Raw genomic sequence first — 18,414 nt, 5'->3', positions numbered from 1 at the left:
TTCTCCTCTCAAATTATGTCAGACTGGGATTTACTCACCATACCTACTGCTACCACCTTGGACTAAGACATCATCTTCTCACCCCTATCACTGCAGCAGCCTCCACCCACCCAAAGCCTCAGGCTGCCCTCAGATCAGCCACCCGTGTGCTCCTGACCACCTGGAAGTGTGATCAGGAAGTGGGGTCACACCCCTCCTCTGTTCAGAGCCCTCCAGTGGCTCCCAATGCTGCTGCTTCTTACTACAACCAACAAGACCCTACCTGATCTGTTCTCTCTCTGACCTTGACTTTTATTCTTCCCCTCCTTGCTTGCTGGACTCCACCCACCATGATGGACTTAGACTCTTCCCCCAACATCCCAGTCATTCTCTGCCTCAGGGCCTTTACACTTGCTGACCTCCCTGCCTGGAATGTTCCTTCCCCAAGGATCTCCTTCACCTCCTCCAAGTGTTCAGTCAAATGCCACCTTCTCTATGGGGTCTTCCCTGACCACCTTAATTAAAATTCCACTCCCCACGCCCCACACACCTCCCCTTCCCTGCTTAGGTTTTTCTCCGTGGCACTTGTCACCACTTATTCAATATAATGACTTATGTTATTTTTGCCTATTTCCCTCAACTATAATGTAAACCCCTTGAGGACACGGATTATTGATGTTTTTGTTCACTGCTGAACTCTCCTGCCTAGAACAGTACCTGGTACATAGTATTTGTTGAAAAAATGAGGGAGTAACTGTGTACATTCACCCACCCTACCTGACTGCACACACCTTCAGAGTGAGGTCTGTGTGTGTTTCGGCCAAAGTTCTCTAGAGAAAGTGGACCAGTAGAAGACAGATGATAGACAGATAGATTCATTTATTATAAAGAATTGGCACATGCAAATATGGAGGCTGGAAGTCCCACCATCTGCCATCTGCAAGATGGAGAATCAGGAAAGCGGTGGAGTAGTTCAGTCTGAGTCCAAAGGTCTGAGAACCAGGACCGCCGAGGGTCAATGTTCCAGCTCAAGCAATCAGGTAGAAAGAGCCAAATTCTTCCTTCCTTTTATTAAGGCCCTCAATGGATTGGGTGATGCCCACCCACACTGGGGAGGGCAAACCATTTTACTGAGTCCACTGATGAATGCAATTTCATTCAGAAACATCCTCAAGACACACTCAGAAATACTGTTTAACCATCTGTCTGGGCATCCCTGTGACGCAGTCAAGCTGACACATAAATTAACCATCAGTGTTCATTCACTCTGTATCCACTGTGCCTTGATGTACAGCACATGCCATGAAGTTTGTTTCTTCACTCCTTTAGCAATTGCTCTTCCAAGGTGCTGCTTTTGCAATTACGAGGCAGGCTCTATCTCATTTTCCTGACAGACAAGAAGGCGTCCCCATCATGCACGCAGGAAAGCCAACACGGAGGGCTCTGATGCCTCCCTTCAGGTCAGTCTGCATGCATTTCCTGCACACCTACCGTGTGCTGACCACAGGGCCAAGGACCTACCTATTGGCTTTTTCAGAGTCAACACATGCTCCCATGCCCTTCAGCTTCACAGCAATCAGAGTGTGCTTACATGGCTGGGTGCTTTTAAGCACGTAGGAGAATTTACAAAGGAGATGGTGGCAGGAACAAAGTAGTATCATGTTGTAGAAAAGCACATAGTTGGAAGCCAGATGGCTTCTGGTCTCAGATCTGTGTTTAGCTGCTTAACCTTGACCTTGATGTTGATCAGTCAGCTTCACCTGTCCAGCCCTCAGTTTCTGCATCTGTAGACGGACTTGGAGAAGCTGACCTCCCTTGCCAATCTCAAAGCCTATGAAATAGTGCCTGAGAAACGAACAGCTGCAGTAAGGTTGTGCAGTGATGGGATCAGGCTCAGAGATAGCCAAGGGGTCCAGAAAACCCTGCTCTGCTCAGCTCCTCCGGAGACTCTTAGGAGTGCCCAGAGGGCAACGTACAGCATCAGTGACACAGGGCATCAGCAGGAAAGGGTCTGCAGGAAAAACCTTGGTTCCTTAGAGTGAATTTCAAATTAAAAAAAATTTTTTTTAAGCTCTTTTCTTTTTCTAAATAAAATCTTTTGAAATGTTAAAAGTTGAGTGCTCTGATTTTAAGTGGGTTTAAGGAAAGAGGACCTGGCCTGCTTGTTGTGTGACCCCTCCAACTCCCACGTATTCATTATCGATTGCTGTGTCACAGTTACTCCCAAACTTAGTGCATGTTTAGCCCATTCCCAGACCTCATATCAAGGATGGACTCATGGATGGTCAGGAAAGGCCTTCTGCTGTATTCTCTGTCTTTAGAGTCTGGTCTCCTAGCTCCTGTGTGAGACCCTGATGGACACATTCTTGCTCCGGGCATTCTAATACTCCCAGCTACCCCCTCCCCACCTTTTAAAGCTATTTGAATGAACTACTGAGTAGATACAAAGGAACATTTGTAACAAACATAAATAATGATGCAACAAATGCACAAGTCCTCCACTTGGGTTAGGAAAGAAGCCTTTAGGTCCTGGGTGCCCCTTCCTGACTCCAGCCTCTGCCCTGTCCCTTCACAGGTAACCACCAGCTTAAACTCCATATTCTTCATTTTGAATTTCTGTTTCCCTTGTGGTTCTACTCCAACTGTCCATCTAAACACACATACATATTGCTTAGTTTTGCCTGTTTATGTATATAATGGAATCACACTGTACATATGCTTTGACTTTTTCACTCATTGATCCACTGTTTGTAACATATATCTTGCTGTTACTTTGTCTTCTGTTGTATGGATACACCGCAGTTGACCTGTCCATTCTTGTTCTGATGAATATTTGGGTTGTTTCCATGTTTCGTTTTTTTGCTATTGCTAACAGTGTCGTGTCTTTTGGTGCATAGATGTGCATCTGTGCTGGGTACATACCTAGAGTATGCACAGGATCTTGACTTTACTGGGTCATGTCAAATCATTTTCCAAAGTGACTGTACCAATTTACACTCCTCACAGCAATAAATGTGTCCCATTTGCACCACAGCTTTGCCAACGTTTGATACTGTCAGACTCTCTAAACTGTGCCACAGAATGGGTCAGAAGTGGTATTTCACAGCAGTTTAATTGTATTTACTCAACAAGTGACGTTGGCCATTTTTATGTTTATGCCCTTTCTACTTTCATTAACATTTGGGTCAAAGGTTCCTGACACGAGAGATTAACAGTATCCTGAAGTGGTCATCTCTGATAGGTACTGATCCAAGTGGTAAGGCTCTACCTGCCCACCCAATTACACAAAGTTTTATGTGCCTCCGTAGTGCACGTGTAGGCTTCGTGCTGGAAGCTACGCAGCACACAGACGCAAAGAACCCTAATTATCTAGGAGTGGCCTCGTGCAGGGTAACCTGAAGTACTCTAGAGAAAGTACAGAGTCCTGTGGAGTACACGCAGAAAGAGTTCTGGCTGGAGACAACCCAGCGCAGGGGGGTTAGGAGCGGTGTCTTTGGGGCAGAGGTCAGAGGTGCAGGTGACTGGCCCAGGGTCTGACAGAGGGCCCAGAGCCTATTTACAGGGCTTTGGAAGACCCTGAGGACTCGGGGCAAGGGAAGTCTGAGGAATAAGATCCTGGCAATAGTGTGGAAATACACCGGCAGTGTTACGATCAGTTAGAAAAAGCACTAAAACATGTCAAGACAAGGTGTTTGTTAATTGTGCGGACAACACTGCTCGAGGGCACGTGAAAACACGACGGGACCCCAGGCTTCAGCTCAGTCGCCCTTCATGAAAGCTCCCACCCGTCAGAGATGAATGAGGCAGACTGCAAGGTGGTCGAGAGGTCTGGGCCTTTGAAGTCACAGACTTCTCTGGCTTCAAAAGTGTGCTATACCACTAACCAGCTGTGTAACCCTGAGCAAGGATTCCTACCTCTGAGCCTGCTCTTCCATCTGTAAGCGGGCACAGGAGCTTCCTGAGAGGGCTGTTATGTGCCTGGTACACGCTGCAGTAACAAGCACTTAGTGGTACTGTTAGCACTCTGCAGTTACTCAGGACAGAGAGGAACTTCGGGAAGGTTTTTGTTAAGGATTACCACAAGATAGGAGTTTCTGCTCATCAACTGATGCATGAGAAAATTAAGTGCATATGAGTGAATAATCTGAGCCTGACAATAAACATGAATGTAAACACTTACTGAACCCCGGGTATGTGCCCGATCCAGTTCAGAGAGAAAGGAAGGCTCACGCACCCTCACAGTGCTGTTGTCAGGTGGGGCGGTTTTGCCACCTTAAAAACTAAGATGGACAGATCAAGTGGGGATAAGCTGAAAAATGGAATCTGGAAGGCCAACACGGCTAAAATGTGAACCTCAGCGCACCCACCAGGCCCCGCAGCACAGCATCGATGAAACTTACTCAGCACCTAGTTCTCACGATCGCCAGTAGGAGCCCGAAAGTCCATTTGGCTGTCAGCTGAACAGTCCCAAGACCACCATTCAACAAGAGCCACACAGGGTGGATATTAACAGCTTTTAAGGTTTCACATTGTTTCTTTTCAGAAGATTTGTAACAAGAATACACGGAATTTAATACGAGTTCTGATACACTGGGCAATTACGCAGACACGTCTATAAAGTAGAATCCTTCTCGTGGGGGCGGAACATTCTACTCCACAAAGGAGACAGAGTCACAACATGATTAGGCATGATCACCCCGTACCGCCTATCTTCTGGTTTCAGAGATTGGCAGACTTGCAGAAAAAAACAAATTTAAAAATAAATAAAGAAAACTGAACACAGTCAGCTGTCGCAATTCCCCTCCCCTCTTTTCCTTTTCCCATTGTCTCCACACAACCAGATGGGACGGAGGGTGAGGCAGGGCTGTGAGGCAGACAGGGTCAGGGGATCTGCTGACTAAATGCTGGGCAGACACTGAGCTCCCTGAGGTGACCGAGAAACGTACTTTCAATCAACCACTCAGTGCTGTAGCCGAGACACACACACAGAGGGGAGGAAATGAAAAAGGAGCTACAAGAACTGCTGGTGGGAGGTCTGACGTCCACAACATGTTTAAAATCCAACTTCTGTAGTGGGAAAACGGCCTAAATATGATCCGTCGTCAGTACATTTAGGAAGAAATCTGTAACTGTAGGGTTAATACCTCTTTGTGATAATACGAGTTGGAATGCTAATGGAGCAGAAACACTTCTGCCCAAATTCCACCAAATACAGTCAACAGAAAAAGCCAAAACCATTTGGTTTTTACATGAAAGTTCTTCACATCCACCTGTGTTCAAAAATAATAAATTATGATATTAATGATATTAACAGCTTTCTTTAAAAAAGTAATTACCACAAGAGTTGAATTGTTAAGTGTGGAAAGACATTTCTCCTATGAATACAGTTCTTAGGAAGGGATAGATGCATAACACACATGAAAAATAAAGCTGTAGTATTTTGTGATTTTAGCTTAAAGCAAAAGCTACCCCCCAAAAGGTCTTTAAACAGTGTTAAATGTTTCCCATTGCAAAAGATCTCAGCTCACTTAGACCAGCACACAATGGACTAAATAAAGACATTTATTGTTTTTCCCCATTTCAGCTGTGCATCTGCCTCCATGATGAAGAACAGTGGAGATCACGCTGTACGACCAAGTTCCCTGCATTGGAATATTCCTCCTAACAGGCTGGCCAGGTAGCCATTTCATCATCAGTGGTATAGTGCCTGGGAGCACACCTGGCCAGTGGTGACCACTTGTTTTGGGGAGATGCTCTCTCCCCGGGACAAGCCTAGGAGCCACGGTGCACCGTCCCAGCAACGAGCCACCTTATTTGCACACGGTGGCCACTACTTGCTTCTGGATAAAAATTGTCTGCTATCATCTCTACTTTCACTAACACGGCGGAGAAAAAAATAACCAACCTGAGAAAGGTTGACAGTGAGAATAAGAAAACCTACAAAGGAAAGGCCATGCAAAAACTGCTTCGACGGTTCCATCACCACCCACCGCGCGGGCTTGAGGCTGGTGACTTCATGGACGCCCCTCTGCGAAGCGCTGCCGAAAGCCAGTTTCGAGTGCGTCATGCTGACCCCAGTGCGATGCTGCCTGCCACCCACGCGTCACCTCCGGCCCATGAGATCCAAGGGGGCCTCGGGGCTCTAAGCACAGGACACGTGGCTGCTGAAGCCCGAGAACCTCCGCAAACTTCGCCTTGGACTTGGGCAAGAAATACGTCAGTGGTTTCGAGTCCTGGCAGCAGCACCCACACTGGGGCTTAACCTCAGCAACCGGTCTGGAGGATGTTCTCCCCCGAGCGCTTGGTCACCGACAGTGTCGTGAATACCTGCAGGGGAGGAGACAGCATGAGACTTGGACACGGGCGCAGAAGTTAACTGGGTGCAGCTCAGATAACACCACGGGACTAAGAATGACTTGAGTAACTACTTACAACAGAGATGTAATATGACCAAGGTAAGCTCTTCAACACCAAGGTGAAAGAGAAAAAAATGTAGCTTATATCTAATAAAGCACTTACTTGCATGAGGGTGATTAAAATAATACCCTGGTTGTTTATCAGTTCTCTAAAAGAAATGTACCATGAAATATTCTGGACACATAGAAAGAAGTGAAGTGTACTATCACGAACACCCTTGTGCCCACCCAACTCAGGGAGCTTCGTAACACATGGTTCGAGCCCCATGTGTAATCCCCTTCCTGATAACTTTCCCCCTCCCCGCCCCCTGACTGGTGCTTTTCTTTTGTAGGTTTTTAAAAACTTAATATGCAAATGGCAAGATGGTATATACATCCTCTTCTGCTACCTGCTTTCTTGGCTCAATACTTTATTTCTATTATTCACGCATACAGACACAGATAGCTCTAATTCTTTCATTTCTCACTGAATAGTATTCAATTACTATAGTATACGATACCACATTAGAGTATAGTATATATACTATAGTAGTGCTCTCCAACCTTTTCGGCACCAGGGACCGGTTTCGTGGAAGACAATTTTTCCGTGGATGGAGGGGGGCGGGCAGGAAGGGGGTGACGGTTCAGGGAGTAATGCAAGCGACGGGGACTGAGAGATGAAGCGTCCCTCGCTCACCTGCCGCTCACCTCCTGCTGTGTGGCCCAGTTCCTAACGGGCCACGCCCAGGGGTTGGGGACCCCTGCACTATAGTATTCAATCACTCAAATAGTGAGTATATTACAAATTACATACCCAGGCTCCTTTTGCTGGCCACTCAAGCTATAACCAATATGCTATCTGCAACGTGCTATGACATTCTGGTACATCTCCCTGCACCTGGAGCTAGAGGTACAATTGCTGGGTGCGAGGGCAGGTGCAACTCTGACTTGGCTAGATTTCCAAAGTGCCTGACGAACTGATGCTCTCACTTGCAGTGACGGACAAGTTCTCCTGGTTTCACATCCTTGAAACATTGGTCCTTGCGGACTTAGAGCCTAAGAACTTTAGGTGGCTTTGATTTGCTACTACTCAGGATTGCCTATACCAAAAAAACAAGGGCTCTCAAACCTTAAAGCCTGTTCACGCTGATTAAAATACACGGAAATTACAGATTCTAATTTGGCAGATCTAGGGTGGGCCCCAGGAATCTCATTTTTAGCAAGAGTCCCAAGTGATTCTAACGCAGGTTGCCTAAAGACCACAGATTAGAACTTCTTGAGGAACACCAGTGTAGGCGACGCACTGAGAATTTAACGCAAAATTCAAAGCCTAGAAGCCCACTGCGTGGTAAACTAACCATTGGTTGCTTAACTTTGTAGTTTCCCCAAACAGGAAACCTGCAGCTCTCCTACAGTCTATCTGTAACAGTAACTCTCTAAATTGCCAAATCCAGAGGGCACCTTGCCGCTTTCATTCCTCAGCCTCTCTGTAGCATTTCTTGTTGTCGATCTCAATGATCTTCTAACAATTCTTTCTTCTTTTTGCTTCCGTGAAAGCACTCTTTCCTGTTTCCTTCTTTTGTGGCTACTCCTCAGCCACGGCTTAGAGGTGTGCTGCTGAAACACCGATTTTTTTTTTAAAATAAATTTATTTATTTTTGGCTGCATCAGGTCTTGGTTGCTGCGCGCGGGCTTTCTCTCATTGCGGCGAGCAGGCACTACTCTTCGTTGCAGTGCGCGGGCTTCTCATTGCGGTGGCTTGTCTCATTGCGGTGCACGGGCTCCAGGCACGCGGGCTCAGTAGCTGTGGCTCGCGGGCTCTAGAGCGCAGGCTCAGTAGTTGCGGCGCACGTGCTTAGTTGCTCCGCCGCACGTGGGATCTTCCCCCCGGACCAGGGCTCGAACCCGTGTCCCCTGCAGGCGGATTCTTAACCACCGTTCCAGGTGGCACGTCCCTGAAACACTGATTTTCCCCAGTCCTTAGGGTGGTCAGAGCCCCAGGGCGGGTGGGCTGCAGAACCAGGTGCCTGATCTGCTTATTCCAGTGTGCTGCCCAAACAATGCCACCGTCCACACGTGCACAACATGAACAAGGCCAGGCAGCATGGCCCTAAGGGTCCTTCCTCAGCTCTCTCCCCTTTAGATGCTCTCGTCATGGTCTCATTCAGGCAACTACTCCCTTTTAGGCAGATGGCTCCCAGTGAATGGCAGCGCCACTACTTGATTGACCAGGCCACGCGCCACGCATCTGGAATTGACCCTTCATTGACCCTTAATTCCTCTATTTCCATTACTGCTGATGTACCATCAATTAGTCAGTCTTAGATATGTTGTTTCTTTTCTGTCAAATCTGATCCCTCTTCATGTTAACTCTGACTGAACTGTGAGATTTTTGTTAGTTTCCAAAACATATGGTGCCTTCACCTCCCTGTGATGACACTGTGTGGACCATACATTATACATTCCCGCCCTACTGGACACAGACGTGGGGGGCAGGGGCTTGCTCTGGCCAAGGATACATGTGGAAGTGGGAAGCATCACTCCTGAACAGAAGCCTTGGGCACCAAGGTGCTTTTCCTATACCTCCTGTCCCTCTGCCATTCAGCCAGCTGTGCCCCTAGGAGAGGCTGCCCCGCCAGCCAGGTCCTGGAGTGATGATGGAATTGAAGCTGAGCTGCAGCTGTTCCATGATGACCTTAGAGCACCACAAGGAATAAACCTCTGTTTTTACAGGCAAAAAAAACCCAAACAAAATCACCACCCAAACTGATCATCTATACTGCCCAGGCATGAAAACATAAAACGACTTTGTGTAAAATCAATTTTTACACAAACTTAGAAACTTATTTGGCTACTGAATACAATTAAGATTTCAATCCAGGGGCTTCCCTGGTGGCGCAGTGGTTGAGAGTCCGCCTGCCGATGCAGGGGACACAGGTTTGTGCCCTGGTCCGGGAAGATCCCACATGCCGCAGAGCGGCTGGGCCCGTGAGCCATGGCCGCTGAGCCTGCGCGTCCGGAGCCTGTGCTCCGCGACGGGAGAGGCCACAACAGCGAGAGGCTTGCGTACCGCAAAAAAAAAAAAAATTTCAATCCAAATCTTTTCGGTCACACCAAGTAAGTTGAAAGGTAACTCTAAGTAAGATTCTGCAGAGTCCATTTGTCCTACTCTAACCCAGACCGACCTTTGAGAACCACTGAGTAAGTGTCACGCTGAGACAGGCGGCTATGGCTGCTTTGGGAGAGGCCCCAGCGGAAGCGAGACTCATCAAGTGCTTGCAGCGCACCTGGACAAGCTTTTTGGGCAGCTGCATTCTCTGATTCCTGAGAAACAACTGGTCTCCTGATTTTTATTTTTATTTAATTATTATGTTTTTTTGCGGTATGTGGGCCTCTCACTGTTGTGGCCTCTCCTGTTGCGGAGCACAGGCTCCGGACGCGCAGGCTCAGCAGCCACGGCTCACGGGCCCAGCCGCTCCACGGCACGTGGGATCCTCCCGGACTGGGGCACGAACCCGCGTCCCCTGCATCGGCAGGCGGACTCCCAACCACTGCGCCACCAGGGAAGCCCTGGTCTCCTGATTTTTAATACAAAGAGGAAAGAGCACAAGAAATCGAGGCCACTTTGACTTATATAGGTCAAAGCAACAGGAATCAACATCAAAAATACTTGTGAATAAAAGGGGAAAATACTTTTGTGTAAAGGAGGAACAATACCGAGAAAAACCCGTGGTCTATTTTAGCCTTAAAAGCAGCAACAAAGCCTTTTTTCTTCCTATATATCAGCAGCGCCTCAAAAAAGTCAGACCCAAGTAATAATGGCTAGTAAAACATTTAAAGTATGAACCCAGAAGAAAAATGTGTGAACAACTTGCATCCAAAAAAACAGTAATTATAAGAAAAAAAAAGGTTCATCCTTGTTAATAAAGATATGTGAAAATCCTTGAAAGTTATCTTTCATACTTATTAAAGAAAAAGTTACACTGAATTTTGCAACGTTTTCATTAGCACTCAGATTCAACGCTGACGACACTGTAAGCTAGTACAATTCTTCTTTGAAAAGCAATACAACTCCCTTGTTTAAAAAATGCGTGACTGTGGATGAGGACAGAAAGATGATATACAATGATGAAAATAGCTGTGTTCGGGTGATGGTATCACGGGCAATTTAAAACACCATCAAACATGCTCTCTCTCCAATTTTCATAAAGGAAGAAAAATAATGAGGTAGGGAATACATTAAAGCAAATTCCAGGCTTGTGAATTTGCAAGCTTATGTTTTATTTCTCAGGAATTAATTTAGAAATAGAACTTGTAGGACATGTGGTTAAAAAACTAAACCCATCAAAAATGGAAACAAATTAAGGGGGAAAAAAAGAGCTCTTATCAATAGCCAGGACATGGAAGCAACCTAAATGTCCATAGACAGATGAATGGATAAAGATGTGGCACATATATACAATGGAATATTCCTCAGCCATAAAAAGGAACAAAATTGAGTTATGTGTAATGAGGTGGATGGAACTAGAGTCTGTCATACAGAGTGACGTAAGTCAGAAAGAGAAAAATAACCGTATGCTAACACATATATATGGTATCAAGTGACTGATGAACTTAGTGGCAGGACAGGAATAAAGACGCAGATGTAGAGAATGGAGTTGAGGACACAGGGAGGGGGAAAGGGTAAGCTGGGACGAAGTGAGAGAGTGGCATGGACATACATACTCTAACAAATGTAAAATGGATATAGTGGGAAGCAGCCGCATAGCACAGGGAGATCAGCTCGGTGCTTTGTGACCACCTAGAGGGGTGGGATAGGGAGGGAGGCTCAAGAGGGAGGGGATATGGGGATATATGTATGCATATAGCTGATTCACTTTGTTGCACAGCAGAAACTAACAACACTGTAAAGCAATTATATGCCAATAAAGATATTAAAAAAAAAAAAAGAGCTCGTATCTATTTTTCTTATACTGGAAAACATGCTGATGTTAAAGAGATGGGGGAAGCCAAACTGCTGCTGCTGGTTAGTCTAAACGGAAAAACTGATGGGGTCAATTCTTACACATATTTTATACGTGCAGAGCTGCTTTAGAATTTTCATAAAAATACATGTAAAAAAAATGAGCGGAGGCAGCTTTTCGATCCCAGCACAAAGAACACTCACAAAAGGGCAAATGCGATAGGCCTGTACCTCACATTTCTTATCTGGCCAACACCTCCCAAGACCCCCTTCACTGAAGACTGTGATTATGTTGACTATTAATAAAACAAAACTTCTGACGTTTGGCACTACAAGTCATTTTGAGACATTTCACAGGGTCTTCTCTCTGACGCTCCTTCTTCTTGAGCCATTTTTTTTTCTCTACAAATAAACTTAAGTTGAAATTATTACTCAAAATGATGTGTAATCCGTTTCCTATTCAACTATTACTGCTCAGATGTCCAGAATAAATTATCACCATATCGTCCTCACACTGAATAACGCTCGTGCCATCACTGACACCCCAGGCCTTAAGACCCCCTCTCTCGTACTGAAACCAAGGGGCCTTCAGTCAAAACAACAGGAGTCCCTCCTCCTCCTCCAGCAATTCCAGAAGGAAACCCTTTGGAAACTATTTTGCTCCAAAAAGCAAAGCCTCCACTGAGGAATTCATCAACTTTTGTAAGCAAATACTTCTGAGAGCCAAAGGTTATTCTATCGAAATGGTACAGAAGAGTTCATTCAATGAATCATTCTGCAAACCACCCACAGCTGGCACGGGAGCCGGGCTAGTTCTAAATACTTGAAAGCAATGCCCAGGACCAATTTTCAAATTATTACTGTTTCTAATCCATCCAACGGACTGACATTTGTGAAGTTTGATAAAAATGATTAGGAAACAAACTTTTAAAAGGCATGTAAAATTAAAACCCAAATTTTCTATTATATCAGATACTGTCAAATTACCCTTTAAGTTTCTAAACCTTTTTTCTTCATTTCCATCCCGATCTCATTATGGACTAGTAACAAACATTCTCTGGACTGCATTTTGAGTGGCACTCCTGTACAGCACATGGCTGTTTGCTAAAAAAACAAACAGAAAAAACAACCAGTGGGTCCAGTAGCAAATCCAATTACATACTATGCCAGCCAGAACTCAGCATTTAGCAAGAGTGCCCCCAAAAATCCCCTACTGATCAAATTTTACTTTCCCTTAATCAAGAAGCTTTAAGGAAGATTTCCACAATCAGAATTTTGTCATAAGTGTTTGGTTTTTCAAAATCTAGTTTCTAAGCAAGTTGCTCAAAACCAGAGGTAAAAGCAATCACCAGAGGAGCTTTCTCGAAATATACCTCCTTCCTCCACCTCCCCTCTCCCCAAAATACTGTAATGATGACTTTTTAGTCAAGCCACATCTTCTGTAATGAAATACCCTGGGGAAAAGCAGCTAACACATGCAGTTACTGAGTATCTGCCGAATGCCAGGGACTCCCCTAGATACTTTCTGCACAGCATGGTCCATTGGCCCTGTGAGTTACAGCATCTCCACGTCAAATGCTGTGGGAAGGTGTGTAGAGCATCGTCTGCACTGCGTGGTGTCTCGGAAGCCAGCCTGCCTGAGTTTGGATCTTGGTTCTGCCACTTCCAAGCTGCCAGGTCACTCAACCGCTCTGTCCTCAATTCCCTCGGGTGTCAAATGGAGACACTCCTGCCACCCACCCTGTGGGGTTCCTGTAAGGACTAATAAATAGGTCAGCACGCGGAGGGCAGGGTCCTGACACAGTCAGTAAGCCCTCAGGAACCTCAGGGCTTCCGCAGTGTGAATCCCCGGGAAGCTGCTCTTTCTACGACGGCTCCCTACTTCAAGCCGCAAATGTGAACAGAGGGCTAGTGCGATCAACTCCATCTCCTATTCCCTCTCGCCTGGACCGTGTCTTCTGACACACACTGCCACGACCCCGGTTCAGGCCCCTGCCCCTGCCCGCCTCCAGACGTGCCTCGGCGGGACCTCTCCCCACAGCGCAGCCGGAGGGATTTCTCTCAGTAAGGTGTCTGATCACGCCCCCCCCCCACACCCCCGGACCCCGACCCCGACCCAGCTTTAAAGCTCTCTTAGCTGAACTTTAAAGCTCTCTTAGCTGAACTGCAATGGCCCCGGGATAAAGTCAAAATGTCCCGCCTTGGTTTATGAGGCCATGACCTTCCTACCTACTTCTCCAGACTAATTTTATCATTCTTCTTACCCTTCTCTGAGCTCTTCAAGCTACAGCAGCGCTCAGGGACCTGAAAGGCCATGAGCTCTTCCACAGAGCTCTCGTATTTGGTGTGCCCTGACCCTAGGGCTCGCCACACTGGACTGTAACTGGCACTTCCCTCACCTGCCTCCCTGCTCCGACTCACATCCTAAATCCTTGCTGCTCCCCAGTGCCCAGCACAGTGCTAGGCACATGGCTGCACGACAGGTGCGCTCAGAGGGTGAGAAAATAGCATCCAGGGTTTTAATCTCGTTAATCAGCCGCCAGCTTGGAAAAAAGAAACAGAAAAAAAGCCCCATCAGAGGAGAACATTCACCTCTGAGCTTCAACGTCATAAGAGAACCAACAGATGGAGAGGCACAGTGGCAAACATCAAGACTTAAAAAGGGTTCCCATGGTGCCAGGTGTACGGCGGGAGCAGGCCTTTGGCTGACCTCCCTGCGGGCCCGGGCTTCAGGAGGACACCCTGCCTCTTCACTGCACCTCTCTGCCCAGCTGGCAGTCATCCTGCCAAGATGCTGCCGCGCTCTCACTGCTGCTGGCTCACAACACGACACGACACGACACGATACAACACAACCAAGTGAGGCGGCAGGAGGCAAGCACACGTCAGCCTTTTCAACCAGCCCACTGCGAACCAAATTCAGATTAAAAAGTTAGACTCTCGCAGAACCAAGTAGGGAAGTTACGTCTTTATCCCTGTCGGAGATGACTGTTCTTATTTTAAAGTATCTTAGACTTTTAAATATACTCACTGTCGTGGGTTGAATTAAGTCTCCCAGAAAGATGTTCAAGTCCTAAGCCCTGGTAATGTGCACATGACCTTATTTGGAAACAAGGTCTTTGCAGATGTAACCAAGTTAAAATGAAATCATGCTGGATCAGCGTGGGCCCTAATCCAATGACTAATTATCCTTACAATAGGAGGGAAATTTGGCTCAGATACACAGGAGATAAGATCACATGAAAAGCAGAGGGAGAGACTGGAGTGATGTGTCTACAAGCTGAGAAATGTCAAGACCTGCAACCCCAGAAGCTGAAGCGGCAAAGAAGCCATCCTCTCTAGAGCCTCTGGAGGGAGCACAGCCCTGCTGACACCCTGATTTCAGACTCTAGCCTCCAAAACTCTGAGAGAATAGATTTCCATTGTCTTCAAACGCCCAGTTTGTGGTGGTTTGTTACATCAGCCCCAGGAAACTAACACACGAAGTGTTCTTGAAAAAAAAAATTAAGTTAATTGGCTCCTTCCCTAGACAGTCTCAGTCATTACACTGAATAAAAAGACATACTGGGCTTCCCTGGTGGCGCAGTGGTTGAGAGTCCGCCTGCCGATGCAGGGGACACAGGTTCGTGCCCCAGTCCGGGAAGGTCCCACATGCCGCGGAGCAGCTGGGCCAGTGAGCCATGGCCACTGAGCCTGCGCATCCGGAGCCTGTGCTCTGCAACGGGAGAGGCCACAACAGCGAGAGGCCCGTGTACCACACACACAAAAAAAGACATACTGCCTGTTCTTTAAGAGCTTTTAAAATCTATTCTCTTTTCAATTTTTATTTGTAATGTTTGAAATTTAGTTTTACTTCACAAGAACAAGTTTTCAAAAAAAGAAGAAAAAAAACCCCACACAGAACAAAACAACACATACACACAAAGTTTTCTGTGAATAATGCCACTAAACAGGTGCTTATTAATACAGAGGAAGACACTATCCCTACTCAGGGAAAAGGCAAAGAAAAAGGAAATGAGAACATTTTTCCAGGCTGCAGTTCTCAGTTCCATACCTAAGCCTCTTTATGAGATAACCTCTCCCCACCTCCAAGTTCTCCAGCGTAGACACTTTTTTTGGTTTCCAGGCCCTACTTAGTGGTATCACAATATTCAACTCTTGGAATGAGCACTGACAGGCATGAAGAAACACTGACACCCAGAGGCCCACACTGGTCAATTTCCAGTTCTACTGCCATTTGCTTGATCTTTTACAAGCCTCACTTTCATTCTCATTCTTTAATGTCAAAAGCTCACAAGGTAAACATCATTTAGCCTCCAGGTAGCTCAGGGATAACTAGGATTGATGCTCTTTCTGGGTACGAACAGCATTATTAGCTGACTGCCAGGAAAATAATTTAGGACACATGATAAATAAAAGATTTGAGGCACATCTCTATAAAGCACTCTCATCATTTTTACCATTTAATAGCATGACGGTACTATCTGGTTACCAGGAATGAGAAACATATGAAAGAGAAAAAATCATTTCTAGAGACAAGGCTTTCTTTTGAGATATTCTCCACCACTAATAAGCTCTAAGGAGGTAAAAGTAGCTCGAGTACAGCAGAAAGAACACTAGCTGCAGAGTCCTAGATCTGCCCCCTGTAAGCCAGGTGACGCTGTCACTTTGAAACAGAGCCTTTAAAACGTAGTGACCCACCTCTGCGCAGACGGGGTGGATTCCGATGGTGCCGTCCAGCTGGTCTTTGGTCAGCCCGCACTTGAGAGCTGCTGCGAAGCCCTGGGTAACTTCTCCAGCATTTGGACCCAGTACGTGGAAGCCCACAACACGCTCCTAAGGTACAAAAAAGTAATAAAATTATGCGGCTTTCCCCCCCTTAACAGACTGGAATATTTCCCCAGTCTAATCTAAAACCCCCATTCAGAAATGGCCAAGGCTTATACTAATGCTTGCTGCTAAAAGCTGTCTAGGCTGCAGATACTCCAACGTGGGCCAGTACAGCACGTGTGGTCACATCAAGCAAGAAGGGGAAGACAGGAATTGGCCATGGATGATGATGAAGAGACACATGAAAAGCAAAAATGTGTGCAACCCATAAGCACCAAAATGTTCTGGAAAATGTTTTCAAAGGGCCGTTCCATTGTGCCCTCATCTCCTCTATCTGATTGTCTCAAAGCTCCAGATAAACGACCTGTGGTAGCTGAAACACTGAAGAGCAACCATTCAAATTAAAAAATCATTTACACTAAAGTTTTGGGGGTAGATAGCACAGACTTAAGATCCTTCCAACGTGAAAACACTTTTTAAAAAATTTTTTATTGGAGTATAGTAGTTTACAACGTTATATTAGTTTCAAGTGTACAGCAAAGTGAATCAGTTATGCATATACATATATGTACTTTTCTAGATTCTTTTCCCATATAGGCCATTACAGAGTACTGAGTAGAGTTCTCTGTGCTATAAAGTAGGTCCTTATTAGTTATCTATTTTACATACAGTAGCGTGTATATGTCAATCCCAATCTCCCACTTTATTCCCCCCCTTACCCCCTGAACCACAAGCTTGTTCTCTACATTTGTGACTCTATTTCTGTTCTGTAAATAGGTTCATTTGTGCCCTTTTTTTAGCTTCCACATAAAGCAATATCATATGATATTTGTCAATCTCTACGAGTGAAAGCAAGAACAAAAAATATTTGGCAACTCTGAAATACCTGTGTGGGAATTATTTTGGATAAATTCTAAATCCCACACTCAGGCTACCTCTGCCAAGAGCAGGGAAGCCTGTTGCGTTCTACTGCACAGACTTTCCGAGCCAGCTCGGGGGTAGTGCATCCAGTCCAGCACCCTCACAACAGACCAGGTAGCTCAGGTGGTGAGGTGCAGAGCCTGACCTAAGGTGCAATGCTCCCTGGAAACAATCAGGAAAGGCATTCTGTATGTGATACATTCCATGCTAGACTCTTACATTATTCATCCTGACAGTCAGGAGTTGTGTATATGGATAAATAAAACACAAAATATACTAGGCTCTTAAAATATGCTAGATTTACATGTAATAATATGGATAAATCTCAAACTGAGATTCAAAAAAAAAAAGTGCAGGCTTCTATTTAGCTGAGGATACCATTCTTCTTTAAACCACATTGTATGACATTTATGGTAAGTAACAGGCAGCAAACGTATACAAATATGAACAGGTGAGAGAGTCCAACTTGAGGACAGTGCTGCCTCTGGAGTAGGGAAGGAATGAGGGGTAGAGGATCAAGAAAGAATACGAAAGACAGCACCGGCACCAGCTAGTGGTTAGCAGCACAGATTCTACGTTGCCTGGGACTGAATTCCAGCCCTGCCATTAACTAGTAAGTACCCTGGCACAACTATTTAACTTCCACGCTTCAGTTTCCTCGTCTATGAATGGGGATAACAATAGCACATACCTCACAGGGTTATGTAAGGATTAAATAAGTTCGTACATGTGGACCATTAAGTAGCCTCTGGCACATTTCAAGAGTTCAATTACATATAGGCTATTATAAACTGCCTCTGTGATGGTTTATCTCTGATAAGAGAAAAGCTCTGAAGCAAATACACCAAAATGTTAATATTCATTTGAGTCTGGATGGTAGGTACGTTCTCCCATCCCTTTCTGTAAATTTTAAGTATTTCGTGTAAAAGAGTAGCACACAAAAAGCATAAAAGCCTGGTAAGCAAGTATTATCTAAAACCAAGCACATCTAGATGCTGTGAAGTGACCGACTCAAAATGAATAAAGCAAGCCCCAAGGATGGTCAAGTTCCAGAAGCAAGCTTTTGTATGAGACGGCTCATGACAAAAGAGCAATGCCAAGTATTCGTCTCTTCTAATACTATCTTTTTTAATGAAAATAATTGACAACAGTGTCATCCTATTTATCGCCTCAGTCATTTTAATTAAGGTGAGTTTACCGGTAATGAAAATTATTTTTCATATTATATAAAAAATGCCAGGCTTCCCTGGTGGCGCAGTGGTTGAGAGTCCGCCTGCCGATGCAGGGGACACGGGTTCGTGCCCCGGTCCGGAAAGATCCCACATG

At 45.7% G+C, this 18,414-nt stretch overlaps 1 protein-coding gene across 2 annotated transcripts in view; it reads right to left on the bottom strand.

Annotated features, from left to right (window-relative positions):
• Positions 1 to 689: 689 nt before the first annotated feature.
• The window catches only part of TXNRD1 (thioredoxin reductase 1), a 74,140-nt gene continuing 56,415 nt past the window's right edge, over positions 690 to 18,414 (bottom strand). The window contains exons 13-14 of one of the 2 annotated variants that reach the window (XM_029204407.1): positions 16,039 to 16,173; positions 690 to 6,306 (exon numbers count right to left, since the gene is read on the bottom strand). In XM_029204407.1, coding sequence (XP_029060240.1) covers positions 6,244 to 6,306; positions 16,039 to 16,173 — 198 coding nt within the window. In that variant the 3' untranslated portion in view covers positions 690 to 6,243. The remainder of the gene's footprint in view (positions 6,307 to 16,038; positions 16,174 to 18,414) is intronic. The other variant, XM_029204409.1, reaches the window with a different exon arrangement.

Source organism: Monodon monoceros, unplaced genomic scaffold (assembly GCF_005190385.1).
Source record: "Monodon monoceros isolate NGI ecotype Baffin Bay Population unplaced genomic scaffold, NGI_Narwhal_1 Super_Scaffold_6, whole genome shotgun sequence".
NCBI classification, from domain to species: domain Eukaryota; kingdom Metazoa; phylum Chordata; class Mammalia; order Artiodactyla; family Monodontidae; genus Monodon; species Monodon monoceros.
Note: the sequence above shows the minus strand (reverse complement) of the source record. Positions and strands in the feature narration are given on the sequence as shown.